This window comes from Labrus bergylta, chromosome 20 (assembly GCF_963930695.1).
Source record: "Labrus bergylta chromosome 20, fLabBer1.1, whole genome shotgun sequence".
NCBI classification, from domain to species: Eukaryota; Metazoa; Chordata; class Actinopteri; order Labriformes; family Labridae; genus Labrus; species Labrus bergylta.
This window is the reverse complement of record NC_089214.1, coordinates 16905911-16931426: the sequence shown is the minus strand read 5'-3', so window position 1 is coordinate 16931426 and position 25516 is coordinate 16905911. Positions and strand designations below refer to the sequence as shown.

At 38.7% G+C, this 25516-nt stretch overlaps 1 protein-coding gene across 3 annotated transcripts in view; it reads right to left on the bottom strand.

Moving 5' to 3' along the window:
- Positions 1-3370: 3370 nt before the first annotated feature.
- palmdb (palmdelphin b) overlaps positions 3371-25516 on the bottom strand; it is a 43460-nt gene continuing 21314 nt past the window's right edge. The window contains exons 1-4 of one of the 3 annotated variants that reach the window (XM_029278194.2): positions 18490-18582; positions 7076-9398; positions 6895-6986; positions 3371-6499 (exon numbers count right to left, since the gene is read on the bottom strand). In XM_029278194.2, coding sequence (XP_029134027.2) covers positions 6416-6499; positions 6895-6986; positions 7076-9308 — 2409 coding nt within the window. In that variant the 5' untranslated portion in view covers positions 9309-9398; positions 18490-18582 and the 3' untranslated portion in view covers positions 3371-6415. Of the gene's footprint in view, positions 6500-6894; positions 6987-7075; positions 9399-18489; positions 18583-22778; positions 24301-25223; positions 25335-25516 lie in introns of those variants that run through there. The other 2 variants (XM_020638560.2, XM_065948983.1) reach the window with 2 other exon arrangements.

Below are 25516 nucleotides of genomic sequence, written 5' to 3'. Positions count from 1 at the left end.
CTTTAAAAATGCCATGGTAATCTATATGGAATGTATATGCTTTTAAAGATTGTTTTTAAGTCATATACCAAAATAAATTCAATTGATACAACGTTCACTTCTTTTTGATTGGCAATTTGTGACGGTTACATCCAGTTAAGTTAGTTTCTAACCGTAAACGATTTCAGGGCGCATATAAATTGCAGATCATAGATTTAAGTCACAGATCATAACAGATCAGGACATTGAGAAATGATAAAGATTATTTCTGCTGGCCTTTATTTGAAAAGAAGGGGAACGTGCATTTTGCGTTTGCTGTATTTGAGTGTTTGGATATCACACAGCATTGTTTAACAGAGTCTGTGTGGATACATTTACAGACTACAGCAGGCCGTGCGGTATGCAAACATTACGTTATTGATCGTTGATAAATGGAGACATGGGGAGAGTGAATGGAGAAACGTCGAACCGATCGTTGGATGGGATCACGAGTTCCCGACCACAACGCTTTCCTTTTCACGGGAATCTGCATGATACCAAATGTTCCACACACATTTAGAGAAATTCCACCACATTCTGCTTTATAAAGATGACTTCATTTTTATTGTCAAATTCCATGATTCCATCCGTGTTTTCTTCATCGCAGAAATCATAGGGCCCTAAAATAACATACAGACTTTTAAAACTCTCGTGTTTCAAGACATAAGGCTCAAGTCCAAGTGAAGTCATGAGTCATTGGTTTTAAAATTCTAACCAGTTGTAAGTCCTTTACGATTTTGTCAAGTTGAGTCCAAAGTCATCAAATCAGTGACTCGAGTCAACACCTCTGCTGTGCAGCAGGAACTGTAGGCCATTAACTGGCTGGTAAGAAGAGTAATAAGAAAGTGAATTTGGAGAAATAGCTTGAAATTGCTGCAAACAGTTCATACTGTAAATGTGGATGATGAGTAAGGTACTCCTGCTTGTGAAGTAACCACATTAACTGTCGATATAGTAGAGAATGTATCAAAGTTTTTACAGAGATTAATGGAAACAAAAACAAAACACTGTTTTTAACAAAAATCTAATCTAAAAAATCAAACTAAAAATCATGACTGACATGGGGGAAGTTATGTTTGACTTGAGGACTGTTATTGACATCAAAATAATTGAGTGTTTGGGAAGACGAGAAAGCAGGATTGTGGGATAATGTCAAACCAAACTGCACAGTATGTGACAAAATGAACAAAGATTTATGCAAAACAGTGTAGCTGTGTGGCACATTGATGTGCTCATAACAGTTTTTGAGTAACTCAATGGTACTGTGTAAATAGAAGTGTCAGGCTAACAAACACACACACACCAGCAGAAGTCTTCTAAATCTGTGACTCTATTTTTCATAGACTTGTTTTTTTTTAATTCATTTATGATTTTCTTTTGCCTTACCTAAGATTACATTTCCAGGTCCGACACCAGCTGGTCAGCCTCCCTCCCAGTGGTATCCACCTGAAAACAGCACAGGAAGCTGCAGTGGATTTAGCTTTCAAACCTGCTGCTGCTTCTGCACTTCTCAGGAGAGATATTACAGGCCAGTCAGTGTTTGTACATGAAAAAGAAAAAAGTGAAAAAGACTTATTGTCAGAAAGAATTGCATTTGACTAATAAAAACACATAGGACAGTTCAATCAATAAGTTTAACTTGACACACATTCATGATCTTTTAATTTTGTTGTTTACATTTGTAACTGTGGACAAAGCAGCTATGTCATTTGGTAATCCTGTCCCAAACATATGTGTAGTACTCAATTAGATGTATCATCCACTTTGAATCTTTTTAATGGAAAACACGCATGAAAGCTATTCCAGTATGCAAGCTTTAAATTGATTTGTCAGACACAGAGCATGTGGCAGCGGTTACAGGTTACAAGCATTCAAAATGACTATTAAGAAAAGTGAGTCTTCTCACTGATGGTCTCATTTGGTTTTGTAGGTAAGATAAAGGCATCAGCATTCATTTGAGTGTGTTTCACAACCAGTTACAACTCTTTACACAAGCTTTACTTATTTAAAGGTACAATGTAAAAACAGTCAAGCCTGCTTAGATGTGTATATTCATGATAAACAGCTCAAGTCGCTTGGTTAAACTTTCACTGTTTTCCAAATAGTTGACTTTGCCCAATCTGTTTTTGAATGCACTTTCATTTTAATTTTCCCTCCTGTTTGCTGTGGATTCATGTTTTCATGCCTGCTGCACACACAGCTGTATTGTTTGTTTCAATTAGTGGTGAGTGCTGCTTCCGCCTGCAGTGACAAAATCAATAGTTCTGTTCCAACACATTACGACCATAGACTGTAAAAATAACGACTAAAGCCAAAAATGATTCTATATATATTGTGTGTGTGTGTGTGTGTGTGTGTGTGTGTACTGTATCCTTGATTGTGTGTGAGGGTATGTGTTGGTTTGTGTGTTGGAGGTGGGTGTATACGTGTGTGTGTGTATCCTTGATTGTGTGTGTGTTGGAGGTGTGTGTGTGTGTGTGTGTGTGTGTGTGTGTGTGTATCCTTGATTGTGTGTGTGTGTTGAAGGTGGGTGTATGTGTGTGTGTGTGTGTGTGTGTGTGTGTGTGTGTGTATCCTTGATTGTGTGTGTGTGTGTGTGTGTATCCTTGATTGTGTGTGTGTTTGTGTGTTGGAGGTGGGGGTGTGTGTGTGTGTGTGTGTGTATCCTTGAGTGTGTGTGTGTTTGTGTATCCTTGATTGTGTGTGTGATTGTGTGTGTGTGTGTGTGTGTGTGTGTGTGTGTGTGTGTGTGTGTGTGTGTGTGTGTGTGTATCCTTGATTGTGTGTGTGTTTGTGTGTTGGAGGTGGGGGTGTGTGTGTGTGTGTATCCTTGAGTGTGTGTGTGTTTGTGTATCCTTGATTGTGTGTGTGATTGTGTGTGTGTGTGTGTGTGTGTGTGTGTGTGTATCCTTGATTGTGTGTGTGTTTGTGTTGGAGGTGGGTGTATATGTGGGTGTGAGTGAACGCTTAATAGCTTGAAAATGTCAACGTTCTGTTCCACTCTTTTAGTCACCTAACATGAACTCCTCTGTCATTCAAGAGGAGGGGGAAGAAAAGATTTCATTTGCAGTTAAAATCACATGTGCTGTTTTGTCTTTTTTTTTATTCTTCATACATCTTTATGAATTAATGATTCATTGGAAGCATCAATGAAAAAGAGACAATGCTGTTTGCTCTGATTCTTTATAATCTGGTTGCATCTTTTTTAATTTTTCAAATTTGTGCTTTCCAGAGGATGTGCCATTTTAATTTTGATAAATTCTGCAATTTTCTGTTCAACTTTTATCCAAAAGTCATCTTTGAAACACAGGCGTTCACATTCATTTACGGAAAGAAACAGAGCTAGGACACATTGTTCATATACATAGTTTATTGTTGCACGCACTTATCTGTTCAATACTTGCATTAGGAATAAAAAGTAAAAAGCCCAGTAAGCCCCCCAAAAGACATGACAGGGGGTTTTGACAGAATGTCTGAACATTAGCAAGCAGTCCTTGAGATTTGTAAGCAAAACCTTAACAATAAAGCATACAAACATGAAGAGTTTAAGAACGCTGTTTAAGGTCAGCTGACCGCGACTTAAGAATGTATCAAGCTCTTACAACACAAGCTGCTTTTCAGAGTCATGAGTTGATTAACATTAGTTCCATTTTAAAAATCAGTAGATGTAAACACTCAAAGACTTTTTTTTGGAAATGAGCCTTTTGGAAATGTCTTTTTTTTGTGGTCATGAAACTGGTGGAAAAAATACAAAGAAAAGTGCTTTGAAATAAATACTGGCAAAAATGCCTCGATGCATAAAAATAAGAAGTACATGACGATAACATCAGGTACTGGTATATAAGGTATTTGAAAACAAATCCAGGATTTTATTGTACATTAATAAAACATTGATGTGAATGTGCTCATACTCTGCATTAGTTATCAATTATTTATGGTTCTATTGTATAAAAATACTCTAATTTGTGAAACCTATTTGAATTTTTGGGATTTCCATAACACTGATATTAGATTATTGCAGTGTAGTTTTGAGCACTTTGATAGCACTGTTCACCAGTACCAGTAGGTTTCTGGATTGTCTCGCCTATATATGGAGTTAGATGGAGTAGACAACTCAAATAGTTCTTCATACTGAAGTTTCAGCCAGGGGATGGACATCTTATACTTATTGTCATTGAAATCTGGCATTTACTGTGTGAGACGTCTGTGTGATCTATATTTTGCAAGTGAAAGTTATGGATATAAAACATTTTGTTAATTGTGCAGATTTTCCTTCATCCAGCTCAACCTGGAATATAGTTTAAAGCGACAAAGCATTGTATGAAAATACATTAAATATACATTGAGCAATGTTTCATTTGATTTATCAAGACATACAATAACATCAAAATATGTTTTGAAATTTGATTTACATTTATCACGTCGAGAAAAGTTTAGCAAAGAGTTGACTCAACAATACATGTATCTAACAATGAGGCATCTCAGCATATATTCAGTATTGCAAATACTTCTAGGTAACTGTCAGGAAATTATTTTCTTCAACATACAGAACAGGTTCATTTTTTTTTTTTTTGAATTCCATAGTCACATGTCATATATGTGTCAAAAAGTTATTGGTTGCTTATATCATTTTTCTTGCCCATAAAACTGCAGAAATCTCTTTACAGCATGACACAAAATATATTAAAACCAAAATCCTCCCATAGAAAAAAAAAGTACTTGAATGCCCAGCCGAAGCTTATATTGTATGGTACACATGATGGTATTTAACTACTATCAGCGTTTCCTCTCTGAATCACATCCAGAGACAGCTGAGGGGGCACCACCCCTGCACTCCCTCCAAGGAGAGTGACAGACCTTTACTGAGTAAGAATTTAAAAAAAAAATGTGTTTGAAATACATATAAACATTTTAAAACAGCAAGGTAAATATTGTGTGGTGATTAAAATGTATAATATGCAATAAAAATGTAGATTAAAAACGTTCTATGTGTCTAAAGTTAATGATTGGTCACATAATTCGGCCTTAAAAGTTGCACATGCGTTCTTGGGCTGCTGAGAAATTGCACCCATGAATTAACCACCACCACCCAAAAGGAGGCAGCAGAGGGATAGTCCCATGAATTGAGACATAAAGAGCGAGGTATGCAGTGTAATAGGATCAGAGCAGAGACTGTTTACAATGGATTAGAGCAGAACAAACTAGCATGACAAGTTAGCAGATTTGATTTTGTTTCCACAGAGTTTAGGAAATGTTTGTCGAGAAAGCTATGTTAACAAATGTAGAAAGTTTCCTAAATTAGAATTGAGATCGCAATGCTAATTCTGTTAAACAGTTTTGATGTGAAATTCCATTATGTGTTAGCACAAAGCTAATAAACTAAGATGTATATACTGGTCCATCTGTGAGTTTCAACATCACAGCTAGCAGATCATCTTTGTAAGTCATCTTTGTAGTATCAAATCATAACCTTACAGATTGCCTTAAAACCCCCTTTAAGACTATTACATGGGAAACAGACCATTAGAATTAGACAGATACAACAATACAGATTAACCTGCATGTGATGATCAATTCTTGTGTCTCACTGAACTTTCTGCTTATAGCAACCTTTAACTTTTTAGTCGACGTATGACATTTGAGTACTGTATGAAAATGTTAAGATAAGGCCTGGTACTTCACTACTTCCATTGAAAAGAAAGCAAAACAAGAATTTAGACTAATAATAATACTAAAATTTAGTTTTCTACAAATGGCAGTTTTTTTTTTTGATTTTGTGCTTCTGGGGTAATTCTTTGAGCACGTTCTTCAGAAGACACTTGCTGGATGAAAATTATTGCATGACACAAACCGTTGACCAACGTTTTGGTAGAGAGCAAAAAGGTCTCGCTCTTTTAATACAGTTGCCCCTTGCCCTGGTTTTAAATTGTAGTGTTGTTATTCATTACGTGGTTTAAATAAGTATTTATTTGCACTGACTTTGTCAATCTCTGAAAAAAAATGCATATTCTCCAAACAAGCTGAGTTTTAGTAGGAGCTGACACCAACAGCCTTTCTGCTATGAGTGATTACTCAGAAGTGATGAGGACTAGTCAGAGCCTTGTAGGTGTGTAAACACAGCACATCCTTTGGCAATAAACAAGAATTACTCTTGTCTATTTCATTGTGGATTTAATTAATTATTCTGTTTGTGAGTTTTCCTCGGACTTAATCCAAACTAATGTTCCCAGACACATTCTCAATATCTTGCTAGTATTGCCCAAAGCGTCACAGAAGCGAAGAGTTTAGGCTATTTCACAACATGAAACAAACAATTAAAATGCTGCATCTAACTTGAATGAGTATAACACTGAAAATCAATGCCTTTACAGTACATGGCAAACTGTTGAGTTCCTCTTCAGTTGTTTTTGGTAAACTCGCCCGCCTCCCAGCGCAGAGCCATGGCACTCTTGCGTCTTCCTCCGGTGTAGACGTCTGGAAACTGAACAAGAAAGCTGATTGTTTACCTTCTTTCAAAGTACTTCCTCCACCTCCACTTCCACCTCCACCTCCACCTCCTCCTCCACCTCCTCCTCTACCTTCACCTCCTTCCTTTCCATCTCCTTTCTCTGGTTATTAGACTGAAGGCGGAATAAGCAAATTAGTTTTACGGCGATATTGCTTTTCCAAGTAGCAAGCTACATTTTGCCACATTTTCTTCTTTTCATGTAACTTAAGTCTGGAAATATCCAAAATATGAACACAAACAATGAAGTGATTGATAGATACTTTGAATAATATTTGTTCAAACATAAAGCATACTTTATTATTTGAATTAACTATTGTCTCTATCGACTAGAGGGTTTTTTTTTTGAAGGAAAATGAGCTAGAACTTACCCTGTGATCACAAGATAAAGCCGAACGATCCATCCTGTAGGCCGTTCTCATTGGTGATGATGGAGAAGACTTGCACTTCAATGGCACATCAACTAATGAGACCAAAAAACAACATTAGCATGCACACATAAAGGGAAAAAGTCAAAATATTGATTGTATGACATGCGACATCCTGACTTACCTGAACTTTCAAATGTCAAAGTGTCCTTCTGATCTGACAGCACCCTTTCTGCATTGCACTTGTCTTTGCCATACAGATTAGCCCTCTCTTTCCTGAGCTCTTCTTCCCTCTCCTTGACCATCTTAATCTCTTCATCTACCAGTGATAAGGTGCTTCTTGATCGCAGCTTGAAAAAGGGATTGTTTAGGAACATTTTTTCCTGGGGCTGTTCAAAGGCTTTGTTGAGGGAGAAATCCGAGGCACTGCGAATAATCAGGTTGGATGTCTCCAGTATGATGACGCTGGAGCCGTTGTCCTCAGAGCGCCATTCACCAGTCCGAACTGCCATGTTGTCCTTGGCGCTGGCGCTTAAATCATTGCCAGGGTCCAGAATTATTACATTGTTTGCTGACACATCATGTTTCAGTGGTTCCTTAGTTGGTGAGGAAGTGATGATGAATGATGGCGTGAGTGGAGTGCTCATGGATCTGGGGATACCTCGTGATGGAGTGCAATCCGTCGATTTTCCCATCCTGGAAAAGCCCCTCTCTCTCCTGTAGTGTTCCTCCCTCTCCATTGATATGCGAATCTCCCTTTCAACTGATGTTTCTGGATCATCGTAAGGGGACCTGTAACTGGAATCATCTAGACCAGAATCCTCTGAGCAAGGGCTAAATTGAGTGTGAGGATAATCCCCCATCAGATTTAAGTTTTCCAGATCATGTGCTTTCTTCTGTGTTCTTTCAATATTGCGGACAGGTGTGTACATGAAGCTATGGCTGCCATGAAAGCTGGACTGTTTGGTTGTAGGTAAGACGATCTTGTTTCTGGTTTGCTCCTCCATTTCCCTCCACTGTTTACGAGCCAGCTGGAAATCCACATGTTCTGTGCTAACATTCTCGCTCTTGGTCTCCTGTATCACACAGAAATCTTTAGGTTGCTTCTTTTCTAGGTCTGAATTGATGTGCTGTTGGTGGTTGGTGGCGTTCTGATTTGTATCTTTGCCATTTTCGCCGTCATCCTCAGAGATTTTGGACAAACTCTGAATGCCCAAAGGGTTATATTTAACCTCTTGTGCAGGGGTGGGAAAGGAAATTACATCCTCAGGTTGTTCAAGAACTTCTTCTACTTGAGGAACCTCAAAGCTGACCTCTTCAAAGTTTGGATTGTCTTGCTCTTCGAAGTCTGTCACCTCCACTTTCTGGACAAATAGCTCCTGAGCACTAAGCTCCAGAGAGTCTAAATAGGAGTCATCATCCTCTCTGTTTATAGAAGAGGAGAATATTGTTCTCCATTTATCATCAGCCTCACCATCTGAGAAAGACGCTGCCATCTCAACTCGTAGGCATTCATCTGTTTCTTCAGGGTCAAGGGCATGGCAGGACTCATTGGACACATCAGACATGGCCTCTTCTCTAATGCACTGCTCTAATATTGATTCCTCTGTAATGGTTGGTTCAAATGGGATGTCAAGGGCCCCAGGGTCTTCCTCTGTGTCTATTGCCAGATTTTGATAGTCATCATCTTCTGGATTAAGCTCATTATCCTCAGGGTCAGGCCCAGGGTATAACTCCAGATCAGGGTATTGGTCTGACACATGGTAAAGGTCAGGTTCAAGGTCTTTTTCAGGCTCGGGGTAGAGCCCTAACTCAAGGTCTTCCTCTGGCTCAGGGTATTGCTCTGGTTCAAGGTTTTGCCCTGGCTCATCATATTGCTCTGGTTCAGTGTGTTGTTCTGGGTCGTCATATTGCTCTGGTTCGGGTAGTTGTTCTAGCTCATCATATTGCTCTGGTTCAGGAGACTTCTCTGGCTCAGGATACGACTCTGGCTCCTGGTCTTGTTCTTGTTCAGGATCTTGTTCTGGTGTGTCCTTTCTCTTACGATGTGCCTCATTCTCATATACACTGTCAGCACTGGAGAGTGTGTCAGACACAGATGAGGCGATTGACTCATTTCTGTTGAGCTCCTCATGCCCTGGTTCCAATATCAAGGCTTCCTTTTGATCTTGATCAAGCATTTCATTGCAAACACTCGTCTCAGAGCAGTCAGGTGTATCCACCTTACTTGTTTCACTTGGAGGGTCACTCAATAATGTGTCAAGCATCGCCTTTTCACCTGGGGAGTTTGAGGAGTCTGTCTCTAAACAAACTTGGTAATCATTTGCACTAAAATCCTTCCCCTGCTCAGGTGAATCAGCCACAGCGACCCCCACTTCACAGTCCATTGCTTGCTCTGATTGTTCAGTGGTTTCCATGGTGATGGAGAAGGACTTGTGATTCTCAGTTGTGCTGCAATCTTCTTTCAGTTCTTTTCCATCTGCCTCACTTTCCACCAAGGTAGCTTTCTGAGAAAAAAAGGGGAATACATGAAAGGCACATTAGTTTTCAGAGGCAGAAAAGGAAATTGTCTGTTTGTCCCTTTATTCGATGCATTGCTGAATTGAGGTAGTTTGTGCATGATAGTCAATAGCAGTATTTTCATGTTAGCCTTATTTCACCCCCCCCCATCTTCTCCCAGTCTCCTGCTGTATGTAAAATGTTGTTTGATTTTATGATGAGTACATTATTTTAGTTTTTCTGAAGTGTAACATTGCTCTAAATAACTGGCAGTGTCATATGAATAAAATCATCTCATGATCTGATCTCAACCTGTGTGAGAAGCATTTGTTTATTACTGGACACACAGAGCAACACAATAAATCAAAGGATCAATCCATCATAGCCTGATTGTTCATTTTAATTGTGGATTTGGTATATCAGGATTACTTAAGGAAGACCCCAAACTGTCTGAATAATGAAAGATTTAACATGTTCATCCGTTTCATTATCATCATCATCAACACAACAGACAAGAACACTCTACCAGCTCAGTTACACTTCAGATTGACATTGTGAATATTATCACACCAATGTGACTTTGGCAAATCCTCATCAACAAGTCTGCAAGTGCAATAAGCACAGTGATTTGTCCATGGATGGCACTTAAATGTTCTGTGCCCAGCAGAGTTACACTTTCAGATGACTTCTCTTGAGGAATTGGGTTGGTTATGACAACACTGGTAGTGTGCGTGTGCGTGTGCGTGTGCGTGCGTGTGCGTGTGCGTGCGTGTGTGTGTGTGTGTGTGTGTGCTTGTGAAGGCTGGACGGCATGTGGTGGGGAGGAGGAGAGGCTATGTCGTTGAGCCTGCCATTGCTGTGCAGTGCTAATGTTTCCCTAAGTGGGTTATGTGCAGAAGGAGAGGAAGCACATCAAAAGCAGCTGAATGAGATTGCATTATAACCGTTCTTATGTAAGACTGCAGGGATGGGTCTGCCTCCCACACACATCCAGATTGTCCCTAGAAGATGAGTAGCTGTGTCCCACAATCCTTGTGTTCACACATGAACACACATACTCACAGTAATACATTTACAATTAATAGCCGGAGTGAGAAACATCATAAATATGGTTAATTCCTTGAAGTTTATAATTTAAGACACACTGTCTGACTGACTAATTTTACACAGACAGAAGCAACATTCATTAAATATTCATTCGAGCTGGGAAAAAAAAATCAAATTTAAACTATACAAAAGTTGCATATTGCAAAAATTTCTTTTCCAAACGTTCACACTAATTTTATGTTTAAAGGTCCAATATGTAAGATATTTTCTGAATTAAATCATAAAATGACCTTACTGTATCTTAAGAAAACTTGCTTGAAACAACACAGCAGTCAGTATGTCCTCCTCCTATGTTTAGATTCTGGTCTGTAATGGTTTGTTTTTCTTTTGACCAGAAAAGATAGGCAGGAAACATCCGTTTTGCTCCTCGCCCCCTCAGTTTACCAGGCAAATGGCAAGCCTGTTTGCTGTGCATTAAAATTAGATTTGCGCTTATTAACTTAAATCATAATAACACACTTTAAAAAGTTTTACGCAATGGTCTGTTGATTAAACTGTATAAAACAAAATACATTTTCCTCACTCAAAAATCACCGGCTACTTCATCAGCAACACCTAATTCAGGGTCTAATAACAATCATTTGAATGGTTAATGGACTTGAGCTTGTATAGCACTTTTCTGGTCTTCTGACTACTCTTTTTACACCGCACGTCACACCTACCTACCAATTCACACCACATTCACACGCTGATGACAGAGGCTGCTTTGTAAATTGTCCATCAGTATTAACTCATCCAATTCATACACATTCACAAAGCAGAGTGAGCAACTTGGGTAAGGTGTCTTTCCAGAGGATGTGGCAGCAGGAGCTGGGGATCAAACCCTCAATGTTCCAGTTTAAAGACAACCAGCTCCACCACTGAGACAGTTTTTTTTTCTTTTTGCTCTCATGGTTTCTCAGTCCTTTTTTGAGATAAGAGGATTTCACACATCCCATGCAAATTAAGTCGAAAAAAAAACATCTTCATCAATTTTATCCATCAACATATGTGCAATATTAAAGTAAAGGTGCTGAAAATACAAACACCAACATATTACCCAAGACAAATAGACAACAATAATAAAAAGCATGACACCACCAAATATATAATACCACACCTACACTTCCAAATGACCGAACACAAGTTTATACAATAGCACAAGTAGCCCCACCAAATACAAGAGAGAAGCAAATAATCAAACACAGAGCAAGTGCATTCATACTAAATAAGGAATCATCTTTGATCAATGCCACAAAGAAGTTTTTTTTTTTTTTTATTGGCCTGTGTTGAAAAGGTTCTGCTTGAATCCACCATATCCTGTAGCTGATGTCATGTTCTCCTGCTGCCAAGTATGAGGCCAGCAGCTCACCAGGGCCTGTGGGCTCTTTTCACTCCAAAGCTCGGAGTATTTAAAAGGATACCCATTGCTGCTGACTCCAAAAATCTAATACCAGTACCCGTTCGCTCTCTACCAATATTCTAATCCTTTAGCCTTCCTCTTTCTCACATCCCTCTTTGGGACAAAATAACAGTATGCGCATTCTTTTGATCAAGCTGTTGTCAGAATAATGTGACTAAGTAGTGACCCACCAGAGACGGGAATTAGTGTTCCGGCTCTATTGTTACAACGCTTTAAACCACGGCACAAACCGACTTGGCAGCTTTGAATATTGTGTTTTTTTCAGTGTACAATATGTGTAAGTGTAAGTAAAATACCTCTACTTCTAACTATTTCATGACTTTACTTTCTGTCATATTCTAAGGAGTCAGCCTGGCTCTCGGGGAGTTAGGACACTCAAATAGGGAACTATAGAATCCGGCTGATTTTGTCGCTGACGCTCTCGTCGCGTGCTGTTAGGTCATGCTGATAGGGAATTACTGCACAGGAGAGAAACAAGAGAAACAGGAAATTCAAAAATGTGTTAATTTTACAATACTGTCAACCAAACTTTTTACTCCTTGAAGATCTCGGTACAGTAATAGTAGGGTGGTTTTTAAAGAAATACAAATCAAATCTAATCCATTTGTTAACAATTATGATGCAGGTCTGGATGACAGAACATCATCTGGATGAATCTTGTTCATCATCATTTTATCCCAGTTTGTAATGGCGACAAATTCAGACATAATGGTTTTAAATTGTGGACAGACAGGCATGAACTCCAGTTCTATTTGAGCATTTTTATGTCCAGTGCAGGTTGCCGAAAAAAGTATTATATTAATTTAAAAGCTAAAAAAATCCATTCATATACAATAAATACATACATTATATATCCACAACTACCAATTTTTAATGACTAAAATATGGATGTTTACAAGATCCTTAAAAGTTATACCTCGTTGTAAAGGTGACTAATCAGGCTTTCCAACAATATAAAATACAACACCAATTAGTATTATTAAAGGGGCGAAATAATTGACCAAAATTCAATTAATATTGAAATGGTTAATGATTACTGTCTTTTTGCTGCAAGTCATCAGGCTTCACAAGGACCTTTTTGTAACCTTGTCTTTTGTGCTCTGCACTGTGACAGAAATAAGGATGGAATAGTATGACAAATTTAAACTGCTGAAAAACATCTTTCCAAAGCATTGTGGTCTATGACTCATATGAGGAGGCCAAAGGGACTTGAGAGTTCCAGAGAAGGTAGATTATAAAATTATAGCCCGCAGAAGGTGAACATGTTCCTGGTCAAGGACCTGCATTCAACTCTTAAACTCTCAAGCAGACAAGTTGAAATAGGATGAAGGAGTCATTGAGTCTTACTGACTTGTTTGCCAGTAATTGTTTTTGGATTACACACACAAATGTACCGTACTTACACAGACCTACATGTACAAGGACACGTCTATACGACAGACTGAGCGCCATGGCAACCATCAACAGGCCTGACACTACTCAGCTGTCGCCTCCTCCACCTCCACCTCCCCCTCACCACCTCATCAGCAGACTGTTAAATGTGATTGGGTGCAGTAGTCAAAGGGGAATTAAAGTGCCAATTCCAAACGTATTTGCATGCTGCCGTGTATGTTGGCAGTATATTTGTGTGTCCATAAACTGTAAAAAAAAAAAAAAAACAGAAAAAATGGAAGACTCTCATTACAGGCTAGCATTTCGTTGGCTGGATCATCCACTTGGCAATATTGTTGATGTTCTTAACATAAATGTAATCAACCAAGTGGGAAATTGTTTCAACATATAGAGAAATTGATTGACTAATGTAGTGTAAGCTTAAACCGGCAGCAGACATTGAAAAGTGAAAGAGAACTGGAGCAAAGTGCCATGTGTGTAATGCAGTTTATTTAGGTACATTATGTATCGACTATAACCAAAAATAGAGGGGCAGGAAAGGGTACTATATGTATGAGAGAAGTGCACCAAAACAAATCACAGTACATCAAAGCATAACACATTGATGTGCTGCATTTGGTGGTGCCTGGGATAACTGGGAAATACAGACTCTGGTTTGTAGTATTTTTGGTAGTCTGAGTAGTGTTGACCAAGTATTAATAAGGGGGCTTTGATTTATGCAGGTAAAACTGGAAACTATCTGGAATGCATGACAAATGATTGATCTGATCTCCATTCACCAACAAAAATGAAAAACCCATTTTAAAATGATTTTCTTCTCCTATTGAGCACAGACTTGACACCTTTAATGTTTTCCCTTTTTTGGGCAACATCCGACCCGTTACCTGGATATGCCATGTCAAACCAAGAAATGCAGCGTTAACTATTCAGGAGGAGGGTGGAAGGTAGAATTTTCACAGTATCGTCTCATGTTTCGAATTGGACTGTAAACAATGTAGCACTTGAAAATGAAGTCTTGGCTGGAAGTCGTTTACTGAAACCTTCTGGCTGTAGGCAGATATTGTCTTCAGAAGTTAGTGAATGGGTTCTAAGATTGATGAAGGGACAACCCAATGTAAGACAATGAATGATGGGCTGCCATTGAATGTGGCTGCTCTAGTGATCAGCTGATGGGGGTCTAGTTAACAAACCAGATCTACCCGCAACCTTTATCGACCAATCATTCGGCTGCTGCTACCAAACGCTACGTTTTTTCTTCTCTCTTTAACCGTCAGTTGTCATTTCAGTTTATCGTTGCGACTCTCCTTCACCTCAGTCACCTCCAATCGTCTCATCAATGTCCAGGTCCAACTCCTCACAAGTCTATCGTCCTCACACCCCGAATCCTTCCTTCACCACCAAAACCACTGGTCTAGACTCCATCACTATCCTGCTACAAGCCTATCTATCTGAATATATAAAAACATCATGGTGGAGTGTAATCACCAAAGACATTGCACATTTATTTTCCTTTTCTTATTTTTTAAGATAAATACTCAAAATGTATCTCGTGATTGAAATCAAACTAGTGTGATGCTTGAAAGTGCTCTGAAAAGTTGATTTTAAATGCGCACAAAATTAAGCAGCAAAAACTTGAGTCTACAGACGATCTCAACCCTCTGAAAGCTTCTGGTAGTCGAGACGCTGAGTCACATAAAACTGGCAGCGGAATAAGTACACTATTAAATACCAAATCTCCTGGTGCAAAATGGTTTTGGCTTCCGATTGTAGTCCTGCATGTTTTTTGTTTTGCTTCAGGCTGATAAAAATAGAGAAAACTGATTTTTTGGTTATTAATCCTCTTAAATATAAACTCAGCATAACCAGTGGTGATTTGAGAAGAAGTTGCAACAACAGGACTGCACATAGCTAAATAATGAAAAGTGTATCATATACTGTACATGTGTAGTTTTAAGACCTTCTCTTTAATGTTTAGCTTTTAAGTAATGATTTTATTTTTGAAAACGAAACTATTCAGAAGACCGATTCCAACAATGAAGGTGTTTCTTGCAAGTTTTGGATGTTGTCAAAACCCACAAATAGGCTTTCCCTCTGTGATGTAGAGCCATGCCATTGACCAAACACACAACTCAAGTCATTAAATGTGTCCGGATTATATTTCCATGCAGATTTATGCGGATTTAGAAAACATTAGACAGGCCTATGCCAACATTGCCAATAACCAGAACAATGACACAGCTTAAAGATAAATATTTTTTTAGCTCTCCGTATTAATTTTTTATTTTAATTATCCAATATGTTAAAAGAGAGTTCAAATGATAAATTCCACTTATGGGGTTAGAGCCAAACTTTTCTGTCTCTCTACTAAACGCACCATAGAGCAGAGTCTTACCTACCAACAACATGGAGTAGGTCATCCATACAGAAATCATATCCAAAGAACGGCATCCAAATGGCACAAACAAAGAGAAACAAACAACACTGCTACTGTATACTGTCCAAATGCTGACACATTTTTTTGAGTTGTAACTGAGTGAAAACAAAGTTTGGCAGCCCTCCCTGTGTAGAGTGTTAAAGTGACACAGAAGCACACACACACACACACACACACACACACACACACACACACACACACACACACACACACACACACACACACACACACACACACACACACACACTGGAGTATTGACAGAACTGTCATTAACATGAGACTGAGTGGGGATGATGCTTCCTGCGGCATTTTCCCAATCACAGACACACACGTTGTGTTCCAATCGAGAGTGTTTCCCATCTATGCTGTGAAAGCCGTTGTGAATACAAAAAAAAAAAATGATGGGCACTTAACAATAAGTAATGAATCTGTTCCAGTATATACCAAAATGCTGCATACAATACCACAATAGAGTTTTGAAGGTGGACACGTGCAAAGATAAGATAAGAGGTTTTTAGCCTCCAAATTCAAATCCATTACATCTTTATGAAATGTGAGGTGTTCGCTTCAGCTCCCGGAGAAAAGAAAAAGATTGGAATGAAGTGCCTCTTGTGTCAGGGGCATGGAGTTTATATAACGGCAGCGGCAGCTGAAGATTGGCAAAAAAAAGCCCTTCACCCTTTTTATATTTGTTGAATTCCTTGCTGTAGTAACATACAAGGAAAATAAAAGATAATCCACATCGTGTTCATTTTAGGGCAGACAAAAACAGAACAGCACTTATTTCTATATAACTATATAATAATAATAATATAATATATAATTTTGGTGAGGCAATATTGCAGTGGTAAATATATACCACCATCAGAAACTATGAATTCATTGATTCTGTATTTTGTATATTAAGTTTATACATCAGTGAGTAAAAAGATGAAGGTTTCTTTCTCTTTAAAATGCACACACACACATACACGCACCAACAGAGGAGACACATGTGACAGAGACATCACTGGAAGTTCACTCTGAGGGATTCAAGTCTGTCAGAGAGATACAGATGTTATGTGTACATGTGAGAATTGTATTTGTGTGCGTGTCTCTCTAGCAGCTTCACACAGGTACTGACGCGTAGCAGAGTTTTTATCTGACGGTTATGAGAGCACTGGAAATGTTGCCTTTATCTGTCTCTGCACTCAGAATTCACATGCAATCATAGCAGTCGACCTTGCAAGACAGCCGCAGGCTAAACTGTGCACATAATGCTTTGACACTGTCTATTGAGGAATAAGCATTACTTAAACGAGTAGCTATGAGGCTGTTATTACACAAAATATAAATATCAATACATTCCTTTACGTTGTCATCCAAAACTCTTACGTTCCAGTCAGTAAATAATCCTGTTGCACTGTGCCACACTCTCGTTGTGCACACAAATGGAAGTCCGTTTTGATGCAATCCCAAAGACACTTTCAAGCAGCCAGTATTACTCACTAGAAGACCGACCTGTATTAATCCACCACCTCAGATGCACTAAGCCCTTGGGTTGAAGCTAATGTTAATAAAGACTAACTGGTTAAGTGGTCATTTGTTGTTGGAGTTTACAGAGCAATTCACAATATGTGTAACTGGTTTTCTTTTGTTAAATGTATCCAGTACAAACAAATGAGCTTTGACCTGAAAGCAACACACAGAGAATGGAAATCATGATGCAAGAAACTAGCAGTAAAATAACACTCTGCTTTCTTTGGTTGTTTCATAGAAATCTCTTACTACAAGAAATGTATAGAATATCATTAACCTTAACATTTATTCATAAATAAAATCAATTAATTGATTGTTTTTTACAAGACATTGGACAATACTACAAGACATTTAAACAGCAAACCCAAAGATTACAATGTAAACAGATATTGATGATGTATCATTTTACAGATGTCAAGAGATTTAGGTAACATAATGTGACAAAACATGAACAGCAATGACAAATGAGGATTTGTGTAAACTCATACTGTTTTTATTATCGCTAATACCTTCTTATTGAAATTCCTCCTCAAATCAAACTTAAATGGGTTCTTTTACCTCGCTGCACATTGTGTGCAGGTGCAAATGCTCTTCAGGAGTAACTTTCTATCTTTCATTTTTTAATTTCTATATGTATGGGATAAAAAAACACTTGTTGGAGGTTTGTTTTGTACACACACAAGAGCTTAAATTAACACCAAACGGCTTGTTCCACAATTTCCCCTTTTTTAAATTTCTCTGCCCCCGGAGCCATACTGCTGTCTCTAAACCTGGATGAATCCATGCTGTCTGTGTGATCAGATACCAGTGATGAGATAAGATGCTTCAGTCAATAAACCTGTAAAAGTATTAGTTCAACCAGCAAATATCAGCACCTCAAGTTAAGACTGCAATGTTGGTATCGATCCATTCTAGGACATATTAACCTCACAGCTTATTCACACCCTCTAAAGCCATCACACACACACATACACACCAACACACACGCCCACACGGAAATTAAGACTACTGCAGCTAGTCGATACACAGCATATTATCAGCCCAATAATTTTGCTCTGGTGGCAGGCTCGCAGCATCACTTCACCCACATCAATAGCCAACACATGACATGATATCCATTTAAGCAGCTGAAGCAGATAATGCAGTGTGGATCAATACTCTGACACAAAGGAAAATCTTTGCAAACTTTGGGTTGCCTGAATGTGTGTGTGTGTGTGTGTGTGCGTGCGTGTGTTAATGGACCTACCTGGACAGTGAAGCGGGCTAATGCAGAGAGGGCTCTGCTCTGTTTCTGTGTGCAGCCTCACACTGGCAGCTCTGCTAGCTGCTGCTGCCTCCGATTGGACAGTCAGTGGAAGGGGGGTGTAATGGAGACAGCCAATACATGAGCGTTTTCTCACAAACTCACACTCAAGCTGAGAGGAGCTCATCTTGTGCTCAACTATGCATTCAATCCCACAGTGAAGCGGATTTTGACAGCCTGCTTTTTGCTCTGCTTTCATGAACCTAAAAAACCCCACAGTACATTTCTGAAGCACCACATGTTCACATTTGATTATTTAGGGTATAATCCTTCCATTATAAGATGCTCCATTTAATATAGCTTGACAGGGTGATTTATTTCTCTTTATGGACATGTAGCTCAGCACAATAGATCATCTCACAAGCAAAAATCACAGAATCACAAAAATACTTATACGATAAAACCCTGAATCATTTCTAACCCTGAGATTTCCCTGCCAACAGTAAGCCTATGTCAATTATTATAAAATGTTAAAGTTCTAGAATGAATCAAAACTACTGTTTTTCCTTTACTTGCATTAAAGTAATGCCAAATAATATATCATTTCACCTATACATGTCTGTATTAAAGAGCCATATATACAGAATTATAATGGGGCTTATAAATCCTGCCCTCTGCTTGAAGACAACATATTCCTCATCTTACAGCACACCAGAGAAAAAATCTTTCTGATGCCTTCCAATTTAAGCGAATTACAGGGATGTGAAAATTGAGTGTGAATACAGAGCTTTACGTTGTTTGAGTGACCAAATGGTTCATGAAGTTTTGCTGCATTTTGTGTGAAGGCAATGGAAGGAAATATACCATTTAGTCCATGTTGACTTCTGCTCTGCTGGCTCTGGGCCTTTTTTTTTTTTAAAGGGGACATATTATGCATAATCCACTTTAACAGTGCTTTTCAACATATATTTGGGTAACCTGAGTGTCTACCGACCCACAAAATGTGAAATAATTCCATCCAGTCCTTTGGTTTTTAGTCTGCATAAGTCTTACAACACAGAGAAAATGCTCAGTTTCAAATTTGCTCTGCAAAATCCCCTCCCCTTCCCTGGTATCTCCACCCATGGACTCCACCCCCAGCCTAAATAAAAAACTTTTGCGCAGTGTTCTGTACTGTTCCGCCATTTTTATTCTCGCTACAGAGGAGTGATGTCTTCCGGGAAAACTCAGGGGGGGGGGGCTCATTGAATTTAAAGAGACACACACACACCAAAACGTTCTGAGAGAGCTGGTTTATACAGGGTCACAAACCTCCTCTGGTGCTTGATTCATGTTATATTTTGACCAAAGCGCAGCACAGATGTTTCATTTAGACCACAGGAGACTGTTTTAAAAAGTAAAAAAAGAGTTAGAATATGTCCTCTTTAAAGATAAACATTTGTAAAAATAAATGAAGTAAATTAATGTCTTGTCTTTTATCATTTTATAGAGTTCTCAGCTTTGAAGAAACATAGGGATGATCACAAAAACCGGTGACCTACATGACCGATTATTACAGCCAGGCTCCTCTCTTTTCCCTCTCTGAAAATGTAAAGTGTTTCAAGTTATTATTATGGCATTGACTTTAACCAAAGTCAAAGACAATCTGTAAAATAAAATTCAATCCACATTTCCATCCACAATCACATTGAAACAGACTTTACAGAAAAAGAGCGAGGAAGTTTGTGTTGGTAGGATCAGTCAACTATGCATGTAACTCATACAATGGAAATCAGTGATCACAAAACTTTGTATTAAATTTTTCATATTTTAGACTAGAAGTAATGTTAAGTTAAATCCTGGATGTATATCTTCTTATTCATATTTTATACATTTTGAGTGCTTATTTACTGCGTATTTATTAATATATTGTTTTATTTGCTCTGATTAACTTCACAGTTAACTTCCAAACTTCACTAATGCTAACATAAAACTTACTGCTCATCAGGATGTTTTGAAGGAAGGATAACTACAATCTCAGTATGCTGTTGACTCTCATCAATTCAAGAGGAGTAGGAGTGAGTCATCTTACCTACCAAAAAAACAAACAAAAAAAACTGCCTATTTGAAAAAGCATGTGTGAGGATGACATTGACACAGTTGTCTAATTAAACTCTTTTGAAAAATGAAAATGGAATATCAGTGACACTGAAATAAAAGGATGCCGCTGGGTTTGTCTCTTTTCAGGTTTTTGTCTTACATAAGAAACTGCTGTTAACAAGTGTTCTCTAAACATGTGAAACATCAGCCTGGAACACATGTCAAACATGAACATATTCTATTTCCTGGCCTGTACTCATTGTAAATGTCTCTCCAGTGTTGTTTTGTAAGTGTTTTGTCTTGCAATAAAAAAAGGGCAAAAAAAGAAAGAAATTGCTCTTATGTAACTATCCTTTAAGCAAGATGTCTACAGTGCCACCTCGTTTTTTTTTCACCCTCCTCCATGTTCTTCATAATGCCACAGAGATGGAAAAAGAAAGCCACCAAGGACAAATTTTTCACAAGAGGAACATAAGAGCAGCATTCATCTGTCAGTCCTTGTGTCCGTGCAGACGTGATTCAGAGCAAATCTGCTGTCCCTGATTTGAATTATACAGAAGAGCTCGCACATAAGATTGATTTTAATATAACTCATGATTTCTTTTGTTTGAAATGAACTAAAACAATTGTCAGACTTAAGAGTCGTTTTTTGTTGCTTTTTGTAGCTGAATTGACTTTATTGGTGAATACTGACTGAGAGAAGAAGATATGCCGTAATGTAGGAATGGAGTAGCATAGAGAACTCCCATGATTCCCCGCTAGCATCGAAGTCAGCTTCTGTTATTGTTTTGATTGAGAGAGAGCCCCTTGGCGGCGGATTTTACATACTGTGCGTTTAAAAAAAAGTGTACTGTGCAGCACTTTGGCAGACTGCAATGTTTTTTCAAATGTGCTATATACAAGTGGATTGGATTGAATTGGATAATATCAACTAGCCCACAACAGTTTATTGATGCAGAAATCGTTTTAATCGCAGAGGAATCAAATCACACCTGTCAGTTACTTTAGACAGTTAAATTAGAACAAACTGACATACAATAACGGACTGACATTTAAAAAAAAGTCTAACCCTACTACTTCATTTATTTTACAGTCACCTTTTAACAGTAAATGTGAACATCCTAAGCCACAGCTGAACATGGGATTTTGAAACTAATGGAATCAAATGTGCAGCTATCCTGTCCTTAAAACTCTTCTGTTAAATGCTGTCCTTCATAATTCAGAATCTGGCTGCAGGGACTTGCTTTTGATTCATCCAAAAGAGCACTAGTGGAGTCTAAAACATGTATGGGTTGTAAAGGCCTGATTCACAGCCAGCTTTTCAGTTCATCACAAAGATGTAACTATTTGCCGTGAGCATGGCACAGAGGCATTGTCACGCTGAGATGGCAGCAAACACAAACTGATGATAAAACATAGAACGAATGCTTCGGTCTGAAACAGAACTGTATAGGTTATCTATTCATTTGAGCCAAATAAAAAAAACAAAACACTCAAGATAAACAGATTCAGATCAAATTTTGAACATTGTGTTCACATGCTTTTTGCCATTTCATATCGGTTGGATATAAGGCATTACCTAAGACAACATTTGGTTTGCCAACTTGAGAAAATCCCTTAGGCAGCATGATTATCCATGCAAAAGTGCTTCAGCCACATAGAAATCAGTGTATTAACAATTGTCAGAGAGAATCAGAAAAAAAGTCTAACTTGATGATTAGTTTTAAAATATGTCTAACATTTCCAATCATAAATTCAACTTATTAGGTTTGCATTTGAATGTCCATGGCTTTTAAAAGAAGCAATAAGGACTGCTGTTTGTTAAGGCATGAATAAAGGCTTGCTTTCACACAATCATGTCCCGCCAGTCTACTAGCTGAGATTAAAAGACAAAGCAATATAAACTGGAGGAGGTAGGGTGGCAGCAAAAGCGAACACTTAGTATCAAGAACCAACAATATATATTTTTTTAATTTCTCAAAAACCATGTACAAAGAATATAACCATTGGTATCAAATTTACCAAATACACACTCATAAGGCAGTGCCCATGTTATTTTGGGACTGTGTAATAACAATAATTTGCCAGGAGGTGGCAACAAAGCTTTCTGAATCACCTAGGCACAAGGGCTGATTGACATTAAGTCTGTGGCTATGAACAGTTTCCACTGAACAGGACAACAGACATTTTAGTGTTTTTTTTTGGCATGAGCCTTTTTGTAGCAAATGGCATGAGTAGGAACCTTCTAATTGCACGAGTAACACAGCAGGAGCAATGGTTAGAAGCACTGTAGGATGGATTGGCAGCAAGTTATGCATTTACACACAAGGCATGTTCAAAATGATGATCCATGGATAAACATGGTGAAGTACTACACTGTAGTAGGAAGGCTGAATTCTAATCGTATATTTCCTCTTCAATGACCCAGTTTCTCAGCAATAAGTGAAATTTAGTCTTATCTTCCTGTTGAGCACAGCTTCATCTTCTCCATATTTATGCTGTCTGTGTTTGCAGATCCATCCACTCCCTGTCCTTGCAGGTATTGACTGTGCTTTCCAGGCTTGTGCATAAAAGTTGGCTTGTGAAGCCCTGAATCATCCGTGTTTGTGTAGGTGCTCTCAATAGTGTGTCTGCAGTCAGTAACCTTGGCCATACCCACTTCAGGTTGGAAGACTTTGCTCTTGTATCCCTCTGGGTGGTATGAGAGACAGTCCTCCTCTTCATTTTCATTTTTAACATACTTGTTCTCTTCATCGTCATCTTCATCACTGTTACCTATGATAACCAGCTCGGCCTGGATGTCGTCTTCCTCCTCGCCGTCAGCATTCTCATAGCCCATGAAGATCATTGTGATCGGTTCTGATTCTACCTCTTCTGGCAGGTTGTTGACAAGGTTACGGGAGGGGAAACTCTCCGCACTGAAAGGCGAGTATCTGTTGAAATCTCCTGGGCTCTCTCTTAAGGCATCAGGGTCCGCTTCAGACTTGTGCCAGGCAACTGAAGGACTACAGTTACCCACAGCCAGGTAGACCGGCTGGATTAGTGGTGGCATTCCTTCAGACTTTGCTGTGACTGAAACAAGAGCTGCTGGGTTTGGACTGCTGGAATCTGTACGTCCTTGAGGAGTTTTGACACCAAAGTAAGAATGTGAGTTGAGATAACTGCCATTGTTTGATTGGTCTTGATCCTTTAAACATGGCAGCTTGACTTCTTCTTCAGATCTTGTAAGGTCCTTTGAGGTGCAGTCTTGTTTCATGATGCTGGGGCTGGTTGTTTTGTTGGGGGTTCTCCACCCCTCCAGGTCTTTGCCTCTCTCGTTTTCCTCTCTAAAGATACGAGTTTCATTTCTGGATGAGATTGAACTATTGAAGGGACTGCAGCTGGGTGATGGGGTTAGCCTCTGTGCTTTACTTGGTGTCCTGGGTGTTGAAGGTCTGCTGTTCCCTGAGTAAGGGACAGAGTAGACTGGCTTATGGTACTGCACATCAGTTGGCACATTCTTATCTGTGGCCTGATGCAGCAGCTCTTCTACCTCACTGGACGTCATTTCTCCAACTGCTCCATTTAACTTTTTGCGTCCGTCTGGGTGCAATGCATACACAGACTTCCGCCCATCATCGTACACCTTTAACCCCCTCTCCTGGATTGCTTCTGGGGTGATTGTCGCAGTGGAGACTACCTGACTTTTGCCAGTTCTCTTATCGTGCTCTACACTAATTTCCATTGCAAATGTAGCTGGAAAGAAGAAAATACTTGAATGAAGGACTTTGGACAATAATTTGAAACATTTCAACAGTGTAAAGCAAACTTTGTATACATAATATAATGTCCTAGTCTGTTATGTTAAAACGATTCTTTATGCATTATCAAGCACTGTGAAGATGTAATGAGCTCCGTCTCAGATTAAGAACAGCAAATTAATTTTGGGGAAAATTGATCAGCAGACACTTTAGATGCCACCAGACTAATACAGTGTACTTTTGTTTCCCTCAGATACCAAATGGACTGCTATAGTCAATCAAAAAATACGTTTTAATTTCCCACTGGATAGTTGGCTGAACAGAATCGTTTTCTACAGGATACCTGATCCTCTCTTAGCTATGATTTCCGTACCACATACTGGTAGAAAAATGACAAGAAAGTATTAAATAAAAGTCATTTTTTGAGAAATGAGGGGAATATATACTGTATGTTTTTAAAAGAAGAAAATCACTGTTAGCTGGAGTCTTTTCTTATCCTAATGAAAACTTAGTTACTGGTTACTGACTTTGGCAAAGTCATAGACATAGACAGGGAATGTGCTGTTCCCATCACTGGGAACTCACAGCTTTGTTGGTCGGATCCCGGCGAAATGAAAATTAACAGCTCTTAAAACAAAATAATAGAACAAGGACTTTTCAGTCAGAGCAGCTGGTCTTTCACAGACAGATATGCCTTGAGAGTACAAAATGTAGGTCTGCACAACCATGGAGATGGGAGAGTGAAATTTGAAACTACTAGTGAACATCTTAAATCCATCCAAAGAAAATAATCCTTTTCTTTGTGCCAAATTCTTGAGTCCGATCATATTTTACACCTCATTATCCTGAGAGCTGTATGATCAACCAGCAAAGCAGAAGCTATTTCCATCATATGCACTAGTTATATGATGTCTATACCTTTCTTTGGTTCTTCACTGCCAGTCTCAGGAATAGGAGAGCTTTTTGTTGGTATAAATGGGATGAATGATGAGAAATCTGGGAGTGGTGAGATGACATGATGTGTCAAATCTAGAGAGAAAATATGACCAATGAAAAAGAAATCAAGCTCAGATATGTTCAAAAATAAAAACATAAAAAAATAATTATTTGCGACTAAGAGTCAGTGCTTGATTTTTTTAGCCCATATTCCAAGCTGACATAATATGGGGATAATCAAAGGCTCTTTGGAATTTCATATCCAAGGCAAACAA